The 18,036-nt window shown below is 36.7% G+C and overlaps 3 protein-coding genes across 3 annotated transcripts; all 3 read left to right on the top strand.

The window, feature by feature from the left end:
* The first annotated feature begins 174 nt into the window (after nt 1–174).
* On the top strand, nt 175–7,252 carry LOC129523576 (uncharacterized). The gene is made up of 2 exons (XM_055373516.2): nt 175–384; nt 7,029–7,252. The coding sequence occupies exon 1, from the start codon at nt 175–177 to the stop codon at nt 364–366; it is 192 nt and encodes a 63-aa protein (XP_055229491.1). The 3' UTR covers nt 367–384; nt 7,029–7,252.
* Nucleotides 7,073–7,252, top strand: LOC129529205 (uncharacterized). Its single transcript, XM_055373517.2, has one exon. It carries the CDS (start codon nt 7,073–7,075, stop codon nt 7,223–7,225), a length of 153 nt encoding a protein of 50 aa, XP_055229492.1. The 3' UTR covers nt 7,226–7,252.
* Nucleotides 7,253–7,431: 179 nt separating this feature from the next.
* On the top strand, nt 7,432–15,774 carry MKKS (MKKS centrosomal shuttling protein). Its single transcript, XM_004061813.5, has 4 exons — nt 7,432–8,430; nt 12,147–12,322; nt 13,224–13,334; nt 15,271–15,774. Exons 1-4 carry the CDS (start codon nt 7,446–7,448, stop codon nt 15,709–15,711), a joined length of 1,713 nt encoding a protein of 570 aa, XP_004061861.1. The 5' UTR covers nt 7,432–7,445; the 3' UTR covers nt 15,712–15,774.
* Nucleotides 15,775–18,036: the final 2,262 nt, after the last annotated feature.

The raw sequence follows: 18,036 nt of genomic DNA, 5'->3' as shown, positions 1-18,036 counted from the left end.
GTTTATTAACATTGCAATGTATTATAATTTAAAATGTTTAACAGTCAGCATTTGTTAGAGTACAGCATGCTACTTGTAGTGATTTAGAAATGTAATTAAAGGGAGGTTATGGGTTTTAGTGTTTTTTTTCCTCTAACTGTAACCTTTTCTTAGGTACACTGATGCTGAAGTACTATGAGCCTTCGGAACTTGTGGAGAGACTACAAAGTTTTGGTTGTTATGGTCCCTTTAGTTGGGCTCATACATTTGGGGTGGTACAGAATCAAAAGCAGCCCTGTTTTCCAAATACCTAAAAACGACGACATTCCTGAGCAAGATAGTCTGGGACTTTCAAATCTTCAGAAGAGCCAAATCCAGGGGAAGTAGCAGGCTTGCAATCTTCAGGTAAGTTCCATTTAATCTGGTTGGTTAATCATATGGCACATTCCAACAATGGGAAACTCAATCTTTTAGATCTCTGGCAAGGAAAAGCCTAAATTGGCAAGTTACCTGTTGTTTTTATTATGACCCACTGGCAAAATACTATTCTGCAGTTGTTTCTAGAAAAGTTCGTTGTGCAGAGACATTTGACACTTGTCTGGCAGTCAATTGAATGCAAAGGGAAAGGGCAGTTTTGCTAGCAGCATCACCAGGATCATGAATGTGTGCAAAGGAGCCCCTGACTCCTTACCATTACATATCACAAAAGTCCAAATTTATACAAGATTATTTTCTTCTATTAGTGTTCTTTTTTTTTAACAATACAAAACTAATTGTATTCATTTCTTAACATCAACTATTTTAGCTTGACCATAATTTGTTACTTTTGAGAGTCACTGAAATAAAGAGGATGAAGTTATATAATTTAGGTCTATAGTCCCTCATCCATAATTCCAAAATTCAAAAAGTTCTCAAAACCAAAACATTTTATCCTCACTCCTTTGGCAGCAAAACTTGATCTTAACTGACATGAGGCAATTTGCAGTGCAGTTGTCTCCCTTTATCCGCAGTTTGGCTTTCTGCAGTTTCAGTTACCTGCAGTCAACCCCAGTCTGAAAATATTAAATAGAAAATTCCAGAAATAAACAATTCATAAATTTTAAATTATGCACCTTTCTGAGTAGCATGATGAAATCCTGGGATATTCTACTTCATCCACCCAGGATGTGAGTCATTCCCTTGTCTGTCTACCTGCTCGTTAGTCACTTAGCAGCACTCTGGGTTAGATCAACTGTGGTGGTATCTCCGCGCTTATGTTCAGGTAACCGTTACTTTACTTCACAATGTACCCAAAGCACAAGAGTATTGTGCCTAATTTATAAATTGAACTTTATCATAGGTATGTATGTACAAGAAGAAAACATAGTATATATAGGGTTTAGTGCTATATGTAGTTTCAGGCATCCACTGGGTGGTCTTGGAACATATCCCTCATAGATAAATTGGGGAGGTCACTGTTTTTATTCCACTTAATATGAAAATTGAGTTTCACTGCAGAAATTTTATTGGCATTTGTCACGTTTGATTTACTATAATATAGCATTATACTATATTATGATTATATTGATTATGGATGTTACATACACTATATTGTATTTATAAAATCTAAGAAATTCTGAATTATGAAACTCATCTGGCCCAAGGAGTTTCAGATAAAGAACTGTGACCCTGTAATTGTAAAGCATTTTCTATTGTAATTTACTTTTTAACCTTGAGGTGAATAATATGTTCTAAGTTTTGTTATAAGATAGATGAGTGTAAGGTTCTGCTCTTTATGGAAGAAGAACCTCAGTAAGATTTTCCTTATTTATAAGCCTTGGTCTGAGATTTTGACTTTTGGTATAATTACTGGTTTCAACAATATTTTAAATCAAGATTTTACTTTTAAATGTTCATAAGCAGAAGTGGAAGAGCATAGCTTATTAGACAATTATTAAATATAAAAGCCAGGTAGTAACATAGAAGCTTAACAACTTAAAAGAGTAACTTTAGGACATTCTATATAGAATTTGTATTTATAGGAAGAGTTTTAATATATATAAGCAGGGAGTTAGAGAATTTATTAGGTGCTGGATTTTAATATATATAGTCTTTCAGACTAGTAAGACCATTATATTATGTATGTATATTGTACTTATGACAAGAAGTAAAGAACAAAAAGATGTCTTAACAGTTTGGAGGCCAGGTATGGCCAAACTTTGGAGGAAGAAAATTAAGTAGTTTCTTCTCATGCAAAAAGAAATACTCTTGGAGGAAAAATAGAGCTGAGAAAAGAATCTCCTCTAAAAATGTTAGGTGAATGTAGTAAGAGATTTTAGATGCCAGTGCAGCAATAGTTAAAAGTTTTAGAGGCTAACATTTCCAGTCAAGCAAGCAGAAGCAGATATTTAAACAGACTTTTAGTAAGCAAAAGTTAGAGCCGGATTTAGAGTAAGTTAAACACAAATTCCGAATAGTTGAAGTACATCAAAAGAATGCATTTATTTGTCTCTTATTTTCTATTCTTATTTTCATTATGGAAAATTACATACATGCCTCAAGATAAAGAGAGGATAGTATATTGAGCCCTCAAGTATCCATCAACTGGCTTTAATAGTTAATGGCCTTTTGCCACAGCCAGCTTTAATAGTTCAGGGCATTTCGCCACAACCAGCTTTAATAGTTAACAGCGTTTTGCCAGTCTTCTTTTATCCATCTTTTCCTCTGTTTTTTGAACTGCTAGAATATTTTAAATCAAATCTTAAGCTCCACTATGTAGTCCTTTCGTATGTGCCTTTAACAGTAAGAATAAACACACATACACAAACACATTTGCATTATCACCTAGAAAAACTTAACAGTGACTCTTTACCTACAACTTGATACCCAAGGCCATGTTTATATTTCTGAATTTGTCTATAAAAAATCTTTTCAGGTGGTTTGTTGGAATCAGGATCCAAACAAGGTCTACCTATTGCATTTGATAGATAATATCTCTTTTCAATTCCCCTCCTAAATCTGCCTTTTAAAAAATTTCCCACATTCTCAGTTTGGCTGATTGCTTCCTCATCTTGTCATTTAACAATTTCCTCTTTCTCTCCCCTGTTTCCTGTAATCTCGTAATTATATCAAGAGGCTACTTTCATTTGTTTTTTTAATTTACTTTTTGAACAAGAATACTTCATGGATGGTACTGTGGAATAGATCCTAGGTAATCATGTTGTTTCATATATAATGTCTGATCCACTTTTGATGATGATGTTGACTTTTTTTTTTTTAGAGAGAAGGATCTTGATTTGTCACCCAGGCTACAGTGCAGTAGCATATCATAGCTCACTGCAGCCTCAAACTCTTGGTCACAGGCCTTGATTTGTCACCCAGGCTACAGTGCAGTAGCATATCATAGCTCACTGCAGCCTCAAACTCTTGGGCACAGGCCATCCTCCAGCCTCAGCATCCCAAGTAGCTGGGACTATAGGCATCTTCCACCACACCTGGCTAAGTTCTAAAATATTTTTAGAACCAGGGTCTTGCTGTGTTGCCCAGGCTGGTCTCAAATTTCTGGCCTCAAGCAATCCTCCTGCCTTGGCCTCCCAAAGCGTTGGGTTTACAGGCAAGAGTCACTGCATCTAGCCAGTGTTGCTAAGACTAACAGGCAAGTTAGCAGTGTTTCTTTCCATTATAAAGTTCCCCTTTGATTTTTTTTTTTTTTTTTTTTTTTTAAGATGGAGTCTCACTCTGTCACCCAGGCTGCAGTTGGGTGATGTCGGCTCACTGCAACCTCTGCCATCTGGGTTGAAGTGATTCTCCTGCTTCAACCTTCCGAGTAACTGGGATTACAGGCACCCACCACCACACCTGACTAGTTTTTTGTATTTTTTTAGTAGAGACAGGGTTTCACCATGTTGGCCAGGTGATCTTTTACTTAATAATTATTAGCGACTATTCATTATCATTGCTGTAACCTAGAAATTGGCAAACTTTTTTTCTATAAAAGATCAGATAGTAAATATTTTAGGCTTTGCAGATCATATAGTGTCTATACCAACCCTTCAGCTTTCTGTTGTAGTGTAAAAGCACTCATACACAGTACACAAATTAATGAGCATGGCTGCTTTCCAATAAAACTTCATTTACGAAAACAGGCAGCAGTCTGGATATGGTCCATAGGCTTAATTTACCAACCACCATATATGGGTCTAATGCACTATTTCATTAGGGGTTGCCAAATGATGCTGCTCAAATTCTATCATTCCTTCTCCATTTATTAGCTGGAACAACTTTCCATCGTCAACTATTCAGTTACCCCAAAATGCATTTATACAAGGAAAGCAAGATTAATGTTTTATCCCTGTAATTCCCTTTATTGGTTTTTATAATAATGAGTGCTCAAGCCACTTAGGGTTTTTGTTTTTGGTGTTAGTATGAACCTGTGGGTTTGCATTTATTTCAGTTATATTAATCTGTTGCAGTCGTCTTTTTTTTTTTTTAATGCTAAAGTTGTCCCATTTTGGATCCTCTCCAAGTTGACTCCTGTTGTTGTTTTTCCTTTGTCCTTGTGATATGACCCACGTAGTCTATAATAACACCCTTACTTTTTGGCAGAAAAGGAGCCCAGCTTACCTTGTGTATTTCTTACCTCATACCTGTAATCATTCTTTTTGCCAAAGAACTCCATTTGCTTTTAGGAAAAACTTTTACCTGTTTGTATTTTCTTTAAATCATATTTTATAGTGCACCTCTTAATTTAGAAGAAGTCACACAAGTTTTACTGTTATTTTAATTAAGTTATCCATCACTGCAACAACAACAACAAAAACCCATCTGCCAAGCCTGTGCATCCAAGAATAGTCAGGACCATTCGTCTGATGGTAACTCTTGGAATTATGGAGCACCTTGTTTAGGAAGAAAGAGTTTTAATAGAGCTGAACTGATACTTCCAAACGTGTTCTATAAACCAGCCCCAGTGGTTTGGTTTTTTTTTCTCTTTTCTCTTTCTCGTACCTTCTTTTGTTCAGATCTAGACCTGTGACCACAGGTCAACAAGTTTTGGCATCTTTAAAATGATTTGGGAGTCACTACCACTTTCAGTGATTTCTTTGTCATTTTAATGAAATACTAGCCAAAAGATGTGTGTACTGGTCTCACTACTGTAAGACTGACAGAGGTGCCAACATGGCATTCTGTTTTTGAAAAGTTACATGACACTATGAAGTATTGAAAATGTTCTAACTAGAAAAACGATTTTCTTAATCATAGTTTTTATTGTGGGGGGTGTGTGTGTGTGTGTGTGTGTGTGTAACTTTTAACGTGCAAATTAACATATAGAAGTCACTTTATGAGGTTTCATTTAAATGTATTTCTCAGATTTTGCTGAATCTGAAATAGCCATTGAAATATTTAAGTACCTTGGCTGTTCCTGGCATCAATAAACAGATTTTTCTTTCCCTCCTCATACCATACAAAAGTTGACAATAGCTTTATCACCACAGGAAGAAAGCTGACCATCATTGCCCTTACTTTATTTGGGCCCAGTTGCCATGGTTACAGCCCTTTAGCTAAATTGGGAATGGTAACCAAAATAACATTTGCATAACATTCCCTTGTTCTGCCCACCTCTTTGCACATCTTCAAATCAAGGTTTTGGTCTGATCACCATACTATGCTGTAGCCTACTTTTAGGAAGTACTTTAGGCTAAATAGATTTGTTTCATTTATGCTAAATGCTCTCCTGGACACTACCATACTCAGCATATTCCTGGAAATACTAACGAATAATATACCTTTAAAACACCCGGCCTCAACAGATAAGATCTATGATCTAACGTTTTTATTCTTTTCACACATTATTATTAATGTGTCAGGAATTTATGCCTCAAGGCACACTTTTTTTTTTTTAACAAGGACACTACCTTGTTAAGGAAACTAGAATTGTATTTCTACATGTCCTTTTGATATATAACATTTTATGGTATTTAGACTTTGAAATTGAATTGCAACTCAGATCCTATTTTTATTGTTGTTGTTATCCAGCATATCCCTTGGTTTTTGCATGTACTGTCATTAACCAGTGCTTTGGGGAGGATTCGTTGACTAGGACTTCCAAAACTGAAAATCATTGATTGATAAAGTAAAATGATAGAAAATTGGCTCTGACTTTAGCCAGGTGTTTAAAACATGGTTTGTTTTTTGGTACAATGTGTTGTGCAGATTTATTCAGCTAAATATAGACTATACATTAGTGAGTTCCTGCAGTAGACGTGCCAACAGCTATCTTGTTTTTATAATTATTTACAAACATGACTTGATGTAAATGCACTTCTGTTCAAACCTAAAGTTTCCAAGCAAACCACAATTATAGATAAAAATATAATATTAAATCTTCATGTTGGAGAATAAAAATATTTGGGACTTCTTTTAAGACTCAGAGACTTGCCGGGCACAGTGGCTCACGCCTGTAATCCCAGCACTTTGGGAGGCAGAGGTGGGCAGATCACCTGAGGTCAGGAGTTCGAGACCAACCTGACAAACATGGAGAAACCCCATCTCTACTAAAAGTACAAAATTAGCTGGGCATGGTGGCGCATGCCTGTAATCCCTGCCACTGAGGAGGGTGAGGCAGGAGAATTGCTTGAACCCAGGAGGCTGAGGTTGTGGTGAGCCAAGATCACGCCATTGCACTCCAGCCTGGGCAACAAGAGCAAAACTCCATCTCAAAAAAAAAAAAAAAAAAAGACTCAGAGACCTAATTCTCTGTTTTATATTGTAGCATTTCTCTCCTAGAAGCATGCCATATTCAAATAACTGTGCTGTAAGCTTTCTAGCCATGTTGTTGTGCCTTACAGAATCACTGAAATACAAGCACTTTTTCTTGTAGAGGGGATTTATTGAAGAATAAAGGAATTTTAAGTCAAAGTTGGTTTACCTTTCTCATTTTCTGGAGGTTTGTGCCAGTTAGTAGTTCCTTTTTCTAAAAAGGCAGCAGAGCATTAGAATAAATTATTAAACTGCAGTCTACAAAATGCTTGGGAAGTATTTCTCTAAAATGTTTTTTTTTTTTTATTTATTAGGTAAAGAAGCAGCTTTGAATCTGAGCTTCATATCGAAAGAAGAGATGAAAAATACCAGTTGGATTAGAAAGAACTGGCTTCTTGTAGCTGGGATATCTTTCATAGGTGTCCATCTTGGAACATACTTTTTACAGAGGTCTACAAAGCAGTCTGTAAAATTTCAGTCTCAAAGCAAACAAAAGAGCATTGAAGAGTGAAGTAAAATAAATATTTGGAATTACTAATTTGTCATTAAATCATTCTATGCTGATTAGCTTCATAAACATTGAACTTTTTGATTTTATAGCCACAATGCTGCATATTCATACTTTAATTCCTAAAGAATAATTTTTAATGTTAAAACGTGATAATGCAATAAATAGAAAAATGTGGTTTACAAAATAAAAACTGTCTTCACTAGTTACCACCTGAAGTAAGATGTCTCGTTTGGAAGCTAAGAAGCCATCATTGTGTAAGAGTGAACCACTGACAACTGAGAGAGTCAGGACCACACTTTCTGTCTTGAAAAGAATTGTAACATCATGCTATGGCCCTTCGGGTAGGCTGAAGCAGCTGCACAATGGCTTTGGAGGTTACGTGTGTACAACCTCACAGTCCTCAGCTCTGCTCAGTCACCTTTTGGTCACACATCCCATTTTAAAGATCCTGACAACCTCCATACAGAATCACGTGTCAAGCTTCAGTGATTGTGGCTTATTCACAGCCATTCTTTGCTGCAACCTGATTGAAAATGTTCAGAGATTAGGCTTGACACCCACCACTGTCATTAGATTAAATAAACATCTTTTGAGTCTTTGCATCAGTTATCTCAAGTCTGAGACCTGTGGTTGTCGAATCCCAGTGGACTTTAGTAGTACTCAGATCCTCCTTTGTTTGGTGCGCAGTATATTAACAAGTAAACCTGCCTGTATGCTCACCAGAAAGGAAACAGAGCATGTCAGTGCTTTGATCCTGAGAGCCTTTTTGCTTACAATTCCAGAAAATGCTGAAGGCCACATCATTTTAGGAAAGAGTCTAATTGTACCTTTAAAAGGTCAAAGAGTTATAGATTCCACTGTATTACCTGGGATACTCATTGAAATGTCAGAAGTTCAATTAATGAGGCTATTACCTATCAAAAAATCAACTGCCCTCAAGGTGGCACTCTTTTGTACAACTTTATCCGGAGACACTTCTGACACTGGAGAAGGAACTGTGGTGGTCAGTTATGGGGTTTCTCTTGAAAATGCAGTCTTAGACCAGCTGCTTAACCTAGGAAGGCAGCTAATCAGTGACCACGTAGATCTTGTCCTGTGCCAAAAAGTTATACATCCATCTTTGAAGCAGTTTCTCAATATGCATCGTATTATTGCCATAGACAGAATTGGAGTGACTCTGATGGAACCCCTGACTAAAATGACAGGTAAAAATCACTCTTGGCTTTTGCCTCTTACAGTTAATAAATCACACTTTTTTGAGCAGAGATATTTTTGGTTTGTGTCACTGTTAACATCTTGAAAAATTGACCCAGCATGTGTCGGTATCATTTCTGGCAGCAAAGGTTTCTGGAAAAGATCCTGTATTGTTCACATACTAAAAATGCAGTGATTATAGCCATTTTCTATGTATTTTCAGCCCCCTAATGTACTATATCATCTAACCCCCAAATATTTTACAGGTTATTGAGAAGTCTAACATCCCCATAATCCTAAGGTCTTTCATACTTTACACAAAATTCTTCAGCCTCAATTGACAAAACTTTTAAATCATGTTATATTTAGAAAGTAATTTTGTAACTAGAATGACCCTTTTTCTTCACTTTATCATAATTCCAACAAACTTCTGTACTTCTCCTTAAGTAGTTGTTTCTAATGGGAGAGGGATGTACATGCACCTATGTTTTACCTATATCAAAACTGTTCCCACCTGACCTTGAGAACCAAGATCGTCTTTTACTTTCAGCACCTATTACAGGCCTGGCCCACAGTGGGTGTTCTAAAGTGTTTGTTGAATTGACCGAAATACATTTGGTAATATACAGAACTAAAATAGGCAAAAAATTCACTGTATTTTACAAACTCAGCAAATTAAAAGCAGATATAAGTACTGTTAGAGCCAAAGAAAAATGACAAGCTGAAGAGTTCCTGATTTGAGCTACTTTTCAGTATCCTTTAACTGCTTTGACAATCTATCAGAAAGATGATCATTTAGTCTGCATTGTTTCCAATTTTTAAGTTACTAGACTTAAACCATTGTTAAAGTTTATTTAATAAAAGTATAAATTACCAAAAAGGAGCCGTATGTATGCCAAGTGTTGAATACATAATATCTCTGGGTTATTGCCCTACCTTGGTAAGACTCAAATGACTGTCAAAAGTAGAGTTTCTTAATAATGGAAATAATTCCTTGGAACTCGTTGTTATGGTAAGTCAGACTGATAGCCTTAAATATCTACTAGCTTTGCATGAATCTGGCAACTTCCAGCTTGTAAATACTGGGTCTTCCAGATTCATTTTTAAAATATGGGACACTTTAGCTGGGTGTGGTACATGCCTGTAGACCCAGCTACCTGGGAAGTTGAGGCAGGAGGATTACTTGAGCCAAGGAGTTCAAGTCCAGCCTGGGCAACAAAGCAGGACCAGATCTAAAAAAACAAAAAGGGCTGGGCGGTGGCTCATGCCTGTAATCCCAGCACTTTGGGAGGCCAAGGTGAGCGGATCACAAGGTCAGGAGATCGAGACCATCCTGGCCAACATGGTGAAACCCCATCTCTACTAAAAATACAAAAAAAATTACCTGGGCATGGTGGCCGCACTTGTAATCCCAGCTACTTGGGAGGCTGAGACAGGAGAATTGCTTGAACCCAGGAGGTGGAGGTTGCAGTGAACCGAGATTGCGCCACTGCACTCCAGCCTGGTGACAGCAAGATTCCCTATCAAAAAAAGAAAAAAAAAAAAACAAACATTTTCACATAGAAACCATATTGTAACTGGGAGCTGGGTTTCCACACTAGCCCATAATATATACCTAAACATGGCATTAATAGCCATAGCTTTAGTCCTGGATCTTGGGAGCAGAGAGCTTTTGAGGAAAAAAAAGAGGGAAAACTACCAGGCACATAGCGCAGGTAAACTTTTAGGTAGATGAAGTATGTTTTTGGCCTTACCTATCTCCCCTGGTAATCTAAGTTAACATTACCTCATTTCAGGCCTTCAAACAAAATTCCTGTTTATTAATGATATAGGTTGTGTAGTGGGTGTTACTGTGGATGGGTGCCACATGTGAAGCATACTGCAGCTTACAGAGGTTTTTATTTGTTTGTTTGTTTTAAGGTGGAGTCTCACTCTATCGCCCAGGCTGGAGTGCAGTGGCACAATCTCGGCTCACTGCAACCTCTGCCTCCTGGGTTCAAGCAATTCTGTCTCAGCCTCCCTAGTAGCTGGGACTACAGGCACACGCCACCACACCTGGCTAGTTTTTTGTATTTTTAGTAGAGACAGGGTTTCACCATATTGGTCAGGCTGGTCCTGAACTCCTGAGCTCAGGTGATCCACCCATCTCAGCCTCCCAAAGTGCTGGGATTACAGGCGTGAGCCACCGCGCCTGGCCTGGAGCATTTTTAACATTTGACTTGGTTTGATTTATTTGTGAAGTATGCATTATTATCCCCACTTGCCTCTCATGTGAGGGAGGCAGCAAAGTTAAATGACATGAGTGACAGCATCCAGTGGCTGATAAGCAGTAGAGCCGGTCTTCTCATGCAGAATCTGTTGTTCCCACCATGTGAAAGAAATTATACTATAAGATTTTGGCTTTTTTACTTAGATTACTTTTTTAAAGTATTCGTTATTCTTGAATATTTCAGAAGTAAACAATATTCAAATAAGTGAAATTGTTTAGTGATTATATTCTATAAATTTTTTGAGATGGAAGTGTTTTTAGACATTTTAGCCCTTTTTTTTGTTTTTTGAGACAAAGTCTCGCTCTGTTGCCCAGGCTAGAGTGCAGTGGCGCGATCTCAGCTCACTGCTCACTGCAACCTCTGCCCCCCAGGTTCAAGCGATTCTCCTGCCTCAGCCTCCCGAGCAGCTGGGATTACAAGCACCTGCCACCATGCCCGGCTAGTTTTTGTATTTTTAGTAGAGACGGGGTTTCACCATGTTGGCCAGGCTGGTTTCGAACTCCTGACCTTAGGCGATGCCCGCCTCAGCCTCCTAAAGTGCTGGGATTACAGGCATGAGCCACTACACCCAGCCGACATTTTAGACTTTCAAACTAAACCCCATTAGTTTGAAAGAAACCATCTTTTAAAGGTGAGTCTAAAAGAAAAGGAAACTAGCTGAAAGGGGTGAATGGCTCAGAATTATAGCTTTAGACTTTAGTATTGTTTCTTGTAGGAGTTTGATGTAGGTTTCTTTTCTTACATAACTTCCGTTACGTTTGGAGATTTGGAAAATTCAAGTCACCCTAACTTCTTTATTCATATTTTTACTTGTGGTTTATAAAACTTCACTATTTTACATGTGCAGGTAGGAGGACAAAATAATATATCAAATAATAACAGTGAAATAAGCATGTAACTTTATTTTGGCATAATTCAGTTAGCTATTTTATAAATAGTTGCCAGACAAAAAAATAATTCTTACATATTCACTATGTAGCGTCCCGAAGGAATTCAACTACACAGCTATTTGGATAGCAGCATTTATTTTAAATTGAAAATAATAATGCCTTTAAAAAAAAATAGCCTGTCACATCACCCTTAATCCAAATTAGTGAAGTTCTTAATTTGGGGTCTCTAAACCCTGAATGGGCTTTGAGGGTTTTCTGAATTCCTTGAAAATGTATGCAAAATTGTATGTGCCCTTTTCTGGGAAGAGAGTACAAAATGACTTCTAAAAGATTTTCAAAGAGATCTGTAAACAAAAATAACTTCTACTTTACTTTATTTGTATATCATTTTAATAGCAGAATATAACTTAGCAATTTAGGAAGATTCATCTTATTTATCCTGTATTTCATATTTTAAATTATATGCTTGTGGGGCTTTTATGTTGGCTAGGAATAAATATACTTTTAAATGGTTGTTTGCTCCACTTTTGCTTATACATCTTGTATTTTCTAATCTTTAAAAAATAGGAACACAGCCTATTGGATCCCTAGGCTCAATATGTCCTAATAGTTATGGAAGTGTGAAAGATGTGTGCACTGCAAAATTTGGCTCCAAACATTTTTTTCATCTTATTCCTAATGAAGCAACAATCTGCAGCTTGCTTCTCTGCAACAGAAATGACACTGCCTGGGATGAGCTGAAGGTAGGTAATGAACTTTGAATTCCATATGCAGGGGCTGAGGGAGGAATTAGTCACTCAATAGTTATTATGATTTTTTTTTCGTAGCTTCCCTAGGTAGTATAGAAAGCAAAAATTAAAATGATTGATGCAAAGTCACAAGTAAGCTAATTTAAATGCCTGTGGCATTATAATAAATTTGGCATGTGTTGCCATTTATTATTTCTACTATTTACTAGAAACCTAAAAGGCCCTTGACATGCGAACTTTTCTAAGAAATTAACTTGAATTGTGTAGTCTTTGATGGTAATGTGTATGAATAATTCACTTGGAAAAATGAGTTCCCCAGTCAATACCCATCATCCACTTCTTAGCAGAGTTTCCTGTTCTCTGCCAGCAATAATACACGCAACTTTTATACAAGGGAAATGATAATCTATGGGATTGGTCACAAGTTTTAAAGATTCATGTATGCTCAAGGATATATCCTTAGCAAATGTTAAAGGTCTGTGTGATTTTTTATTTATTATTGCTGGGATGTAACTGTATTATTTCCAAATCCATTCAAAATAAATTTATTATTTAGACTGAAATAATTTTTTTAGTGGAAGTGCCAGCAAACCTTGTTGACCCAGATATTTTGAGGCCATATATTCGTCTCAGTTTGAAGAGCTAAGTGTATATGAAAGAAAATACTAATCTGGCTCCGTGAAAACAAACTTCTGACTGAAGTATCTTCCCTTAATCTCTAAACCTTCCTATTCAGAATGTATTAATCACATGACGACCTTGGCACGACACAAGTTTTGTTCTTTTGTAATTAAAATCACACTCTCTGTATTCACTATGATGCTTTGAGAGCATGATTTTTTGTGTGTGTATATGATGTGAACGTCTGATTCTGATGATTTGGGTTTTTTCTTAGCTCACGTGTCAGACGGCACTGCATGTCCTACAGTTAACACTCAAGGAACCATGGGCTTTGTTGGGAGGTGGCTGTACCGAAACTCATTTGGCTGCATATATCAGACACAAGGTATGTAAGATAATCTTCTTCGGATTACCTGAATTCTCAGCAACTTTTGTTTTCTGAGATAATAAGCCAAAATCATAATATCCTATAGTCTTTTTGTTTGTTTGTTAGTTTTAACTTTTAGGTTCAGGGGTGCATGTATAGGTTTGTTACATAGGTAAACTTGTAGCCTTTAACACTGAATTTTTCAGTAGTCTAAATAAAATACATAATCAAAAACACTTGAGGGAAATAACAAGGTAAATATAACGTAATATCCTTATTACAATGATTATTATAAAAATATTTTAGCAAGCGATCATGTTCTTTGAGTATTGTCTACATGTTCTGCATGTTGAAGCTAGCATTCTGTTATTGGGAGTTCTCTTAGAGATCTCAACTGCTGCAATACAGTAATAATTGATGTTCACAAACAAAAGGGCCAAGTTTCTACAGAATACTTCAGTATCTTCTAGAGCATCAAGAAAAGTTTCATTTATTTAAGCAGTTCACATATTAGATTCTATTATAATTTTAAAATTGGTATTTATGTATGTTTTTTATTAGTTCTACTAAATAGAATTTTTTGATTAGTCTAGGAAACTCCATTTCCTGACAGCTCTCAGATAAGTTTAGTGCATTGTTGTTCTGATTATTTCGTAAGTACTGGCCTACTTTATTTGAAAATGGATAGAAAAAGGTATAGGTGTTTTCCAGATATTAGCAATCGATTCATTGGGTAAACATGCCCTGTCCTTCCCCAAATAACTTAGAATCTCTTTGAAGATAAAGCACATTCATGAAAAGTTATCAGAATATACATTATGGAAAACAAAATTTGTGCCAATCTATTGGTGCTGAATGGACAATAATGTATTCTGAAATGGAATTGAGTAAACTAGAGAAAGTTTTTTAGAGGAAGGAGGTGTCTTGAGTAGGAAAGTAGTCACTGTTTTTAAGCAGTTAAGATATGGATTTTTTAACCCATCATTCAGTTATTAGTTTGCTAATACAGACATGTTGCTTAACAAAGATATATTCTGAGAAACGCATCATTAGGCAATATTGTTGTGCAAACAATATAGAGTGTACTTGCACAAACCTACATGGTAGAGCCTACCACACTCCTAAGCTATGTGGTATAGCCTATTGCTCCTAGGCTACAAACCCTTAAGCATATTACTGTACTGAATACTGTAGGTAATTGTAACACAATGGTATTTGTGTATCTAAACATATCAAAACACAGAAAAGGTTAGTAAAAATATGGCCTTATAATCTTATGGGACCACTGTTGTATATGCGGTCTGTCATTGACTGAAGTGTTGGTATGTGGTGCATGGCTATATATTAATTTTTCTTTTTATCATGGAATTTCTAGGATAAACATTTTTAAATAGTGGAACCAGAAGACTGTTTAAGGTCTTATTACCTTTTCATTAATTTAAAGAGAAGAATATTCATTTTTAAAACATTGATATGAAAATTTACATCATGATTTCCAAATAAAAATATGTGCATTCCCATTTTAAGCAAATCTCAAACATTTTGCAGAGATAAATAAGTACTCCATTTGGGACATCAGTCTTCAGGAACTTCCTCCTGTGTGCAGAAAAACCTGTAATACATGTATTATGCCTAGTCCTTCATGTATTAAGGAGGCACTACCAAGCCTCATTCAGAATAAGCTGATGGTGGGGTTATTCTGATTCACTCATTCTGGTAACATGACTGGTAGTATATACATTTTTAATACATTTTTACTATAACCAACCTAGTTAAGGGTTTGCAACCCGGCCGGCTGACCCATACAAGCCCATTAGCATTGTGCCAGACCCCAAATTAAATGAAAGTAAGTAATTACTTTAGGAATAAGATTTTGATTTCAGTATCTTATTTTTCTGAAACATTTTATATTAATTGCTTTGTATGTGTTTTCAATGTTTTTATTACTCTTTAGACTCACAACGACCCAGAAAGCATTCTCAAAGATGATGAATGTACTCAAACAGAACTTCAATTAATTGCTGAAGCATTTTGCAGTGCCCTAGAATCTGTTGTTGGCTCTTTAGAACATGATGGAGGTGAAATTCTCACTGACATGAAGTATGGACACCTTTGGTCAGTTCAGGCAGATTCTCCCTGTGTTGCTAACTGGCCAGATTTGCTTTCACAGTGTGGCTGTGGATTATACAATAGCCAGGAAGAACTCAACTGGTCTTTCTTAAGAAGCACACGTCGTCCATTTGTGCCACAAAGCTGCCTTCCACATGAAGCTGTGGGCTCAGCCAGCAACCTGACCTTGGACTGTTTGACTGCAAAGCTTAGTGGCCTACAGGTGGCTGTAGAGACAGCCAATTTGATTTTGGATCTTTCATATGTTATTGAAGATAAAAACTAAGAGAATAGCATGTTCGTATTACAAGAGAAACAAATAAACTAGTCTGTTGGCAATTGAGAAAAATTGTGAGTGTATTTGTTTTCTCCCAAAGCCCTGTTCTACATATTTGGACAAATGACTCATAAAATTATAGATACACTTATTTAGGAAAAAAGGTGATTCGTGAATGGAAATGCCATGAAACAATAAAAATATGAAGCATTATTTATTTAAAAATATTATAGTTATCTTAGGGATTCTATAGTGGCTGCTGTACATTGTTCTAAATTTTTGTTATGTTGGCATCATTTTGAGAGCAAACAAATAAAAAAGACTCCTAATCCATGCTCTAGTTTGGATATACATATTTTAGATATTTTCCAGTTAGCAGTAATTACATATGCTTAAAGTATAAAACTAGATCTCAAAGTGTCACAAGACATTCAGTATATATTGCTCAATCAAAAGAAGTATTCAAACTGCACATTTAGTAAAATTTCACTTTTCTCCATGCCCTTTATCTCAAGCTATATTCTTCAGTGGTTAGGTAATTGAGTAGAACCTGGTTTGCCTGCAATTTCTAGTTTATATCACAACTCCACATTTTTGTTATTTTGGGGAAATGTTTGCTTTTGGGGGGAAAAAGTAGATTTATATAGTAACCAAGGCTAAAGCAACATTGTAATGTCTTCATTTTTAAAGTGGGAAGAAGGACTGGTTTGTTTTACACTGGGGTTTCTCAACTTTGGCATTATTGACATTCTGGGCCCCATAATTCTTTGTTGTACGGAGGCTGCCCTGTGCATTACAGCTTATTTAGCAGCATCCCTGGCCTCTGCACACTAGATGCCAGTAGCACTCTCCTGTTGTGACAACCAAAAATGTTTCCAGACATTGCCAAATGTCCCCCGAAGAGCAAAACTGTTGTTGGTTGAGAACCATAGACTGATAGAAAAAGGAAGGACAATAAGGAGTATTCTAGCAGGACTTCAGAAAGCAGCATAAAGGAAGGGGAAGTTATTTCTCTAGTCAATAGTATGAAAAAGAAAGTAGAAAATCTCCCATGTTCAAAGTAGAGACATTATGTTTCACCAAGGGATATAGATTGAATTTTATGCAAATATAAGATGTATTGATAAATTGAAGAAGAAATATAGAAGGCAGCCACATGAATAAGCATGGAGCTATAACAAATGTTGTATTAAACTTTAGGAAAATATTTTGGAAATTTTTGGGAAACAAACCAACCTAATAGTCAATGATCGGATCTATAGCCATGATAAAGAGAAATAGAACTGTTAAACAATTTCCTCTGATATTCTTGTAATCAAAAAGAATTTTTACTCTGAGCCAAAGGAAAAAACTAGCAATACAAGCAGCAATGCCATCCATATATGTTAGATACCAGCCCCACCTGAAGTCTCATAAAATATTTATCAAAAGTTTTACTCCTTTTATTATTAGAATCAAATAGAAGGGCAGTGTGGTAGGCAGCCTCTAAGGTGGCCCCACCTCCTAGTTTCAGACCTTGCATAATTTCCTCCCCTTGAGCATGGGCTAGACTTAGTGACTCCTTTATGTCTCCCATTTCCCAGCTTTGTGGACAGAATGTTATGGTGATGGTTATGGTTATGCCTTATCCATAATTTTATGCTGTGAGTAGAAGGCCGATAACTTTTCTCTAGTTTCATGGGTCTACAGATGGAAAGCAACTGTGTTCCAGGAACTGTACTTAAAGAACTACCTCCTGAGGAAGCCTGGGGTGATTCCAGTTATGATATCACCCTGACTTGATTCCAATTATGAGATTCTGAACTTTGAGCTGATGTTGTAATGCAAAAGTGAAACTTTTGAGAATCTGAGGAGTAGGGGGGACGTATTTTGCATGTGGTAGGCAGCCTCTAAGATGGTTCCCAATAATCTCACTTCCTGGCAGTTCACTCTCTGGGTGTAGGTGGGACCTAGTGACTAGCTTCTAATGAATAGAATACAGCAGAGGGGACAGGATGTCACTTCTGATATTTGGTGGTAAAAAGATGAGTTTGTCTCTTGATGCCTTCTCTCTCAATGGAAGCCAGCTGTCATGTTGGGAACTGCCCCCTGGGGAGGCCCACATAGCAAGGGTTGAGGGAGGCTTCTAGCCAACAGCTCAAAAGGAACTGAATTGTACCAATAACCACAAGAGTGAATTTGGAAGCAGGTTCTCCCCAGTGGAACCTTGAGTTGAGTATAGCCCTGCCACTGGAGCCACACGAGAGACCCTGAAGCAAAAAAGCCAGCTAAGCTACTCCCAGGTTGGTTCCTGACCCACAAAATCTGTGAGATAATAAATGTTGTTTTAAGTCA

This window comes from Gorilla gorilla, chromosome 21, assembly GCF_029281585.2.
Source record: "Gorilla gorilla gorilla isolate KB3781 chromosome 21, NHGRI_mGorGor1-v2.1_pri, whole genome shotgun sequence".
Lineage (NCBI taxonomy): Eukaryota > Metazoa > Chordata > Mammalia > Primates > Hominidae > Gorilla > Gorilla gorilla.
Note: the sequence above shows the minus strand (reverse complement) of the source record. Positions and strands in the feature narration are given on the sequence as shown.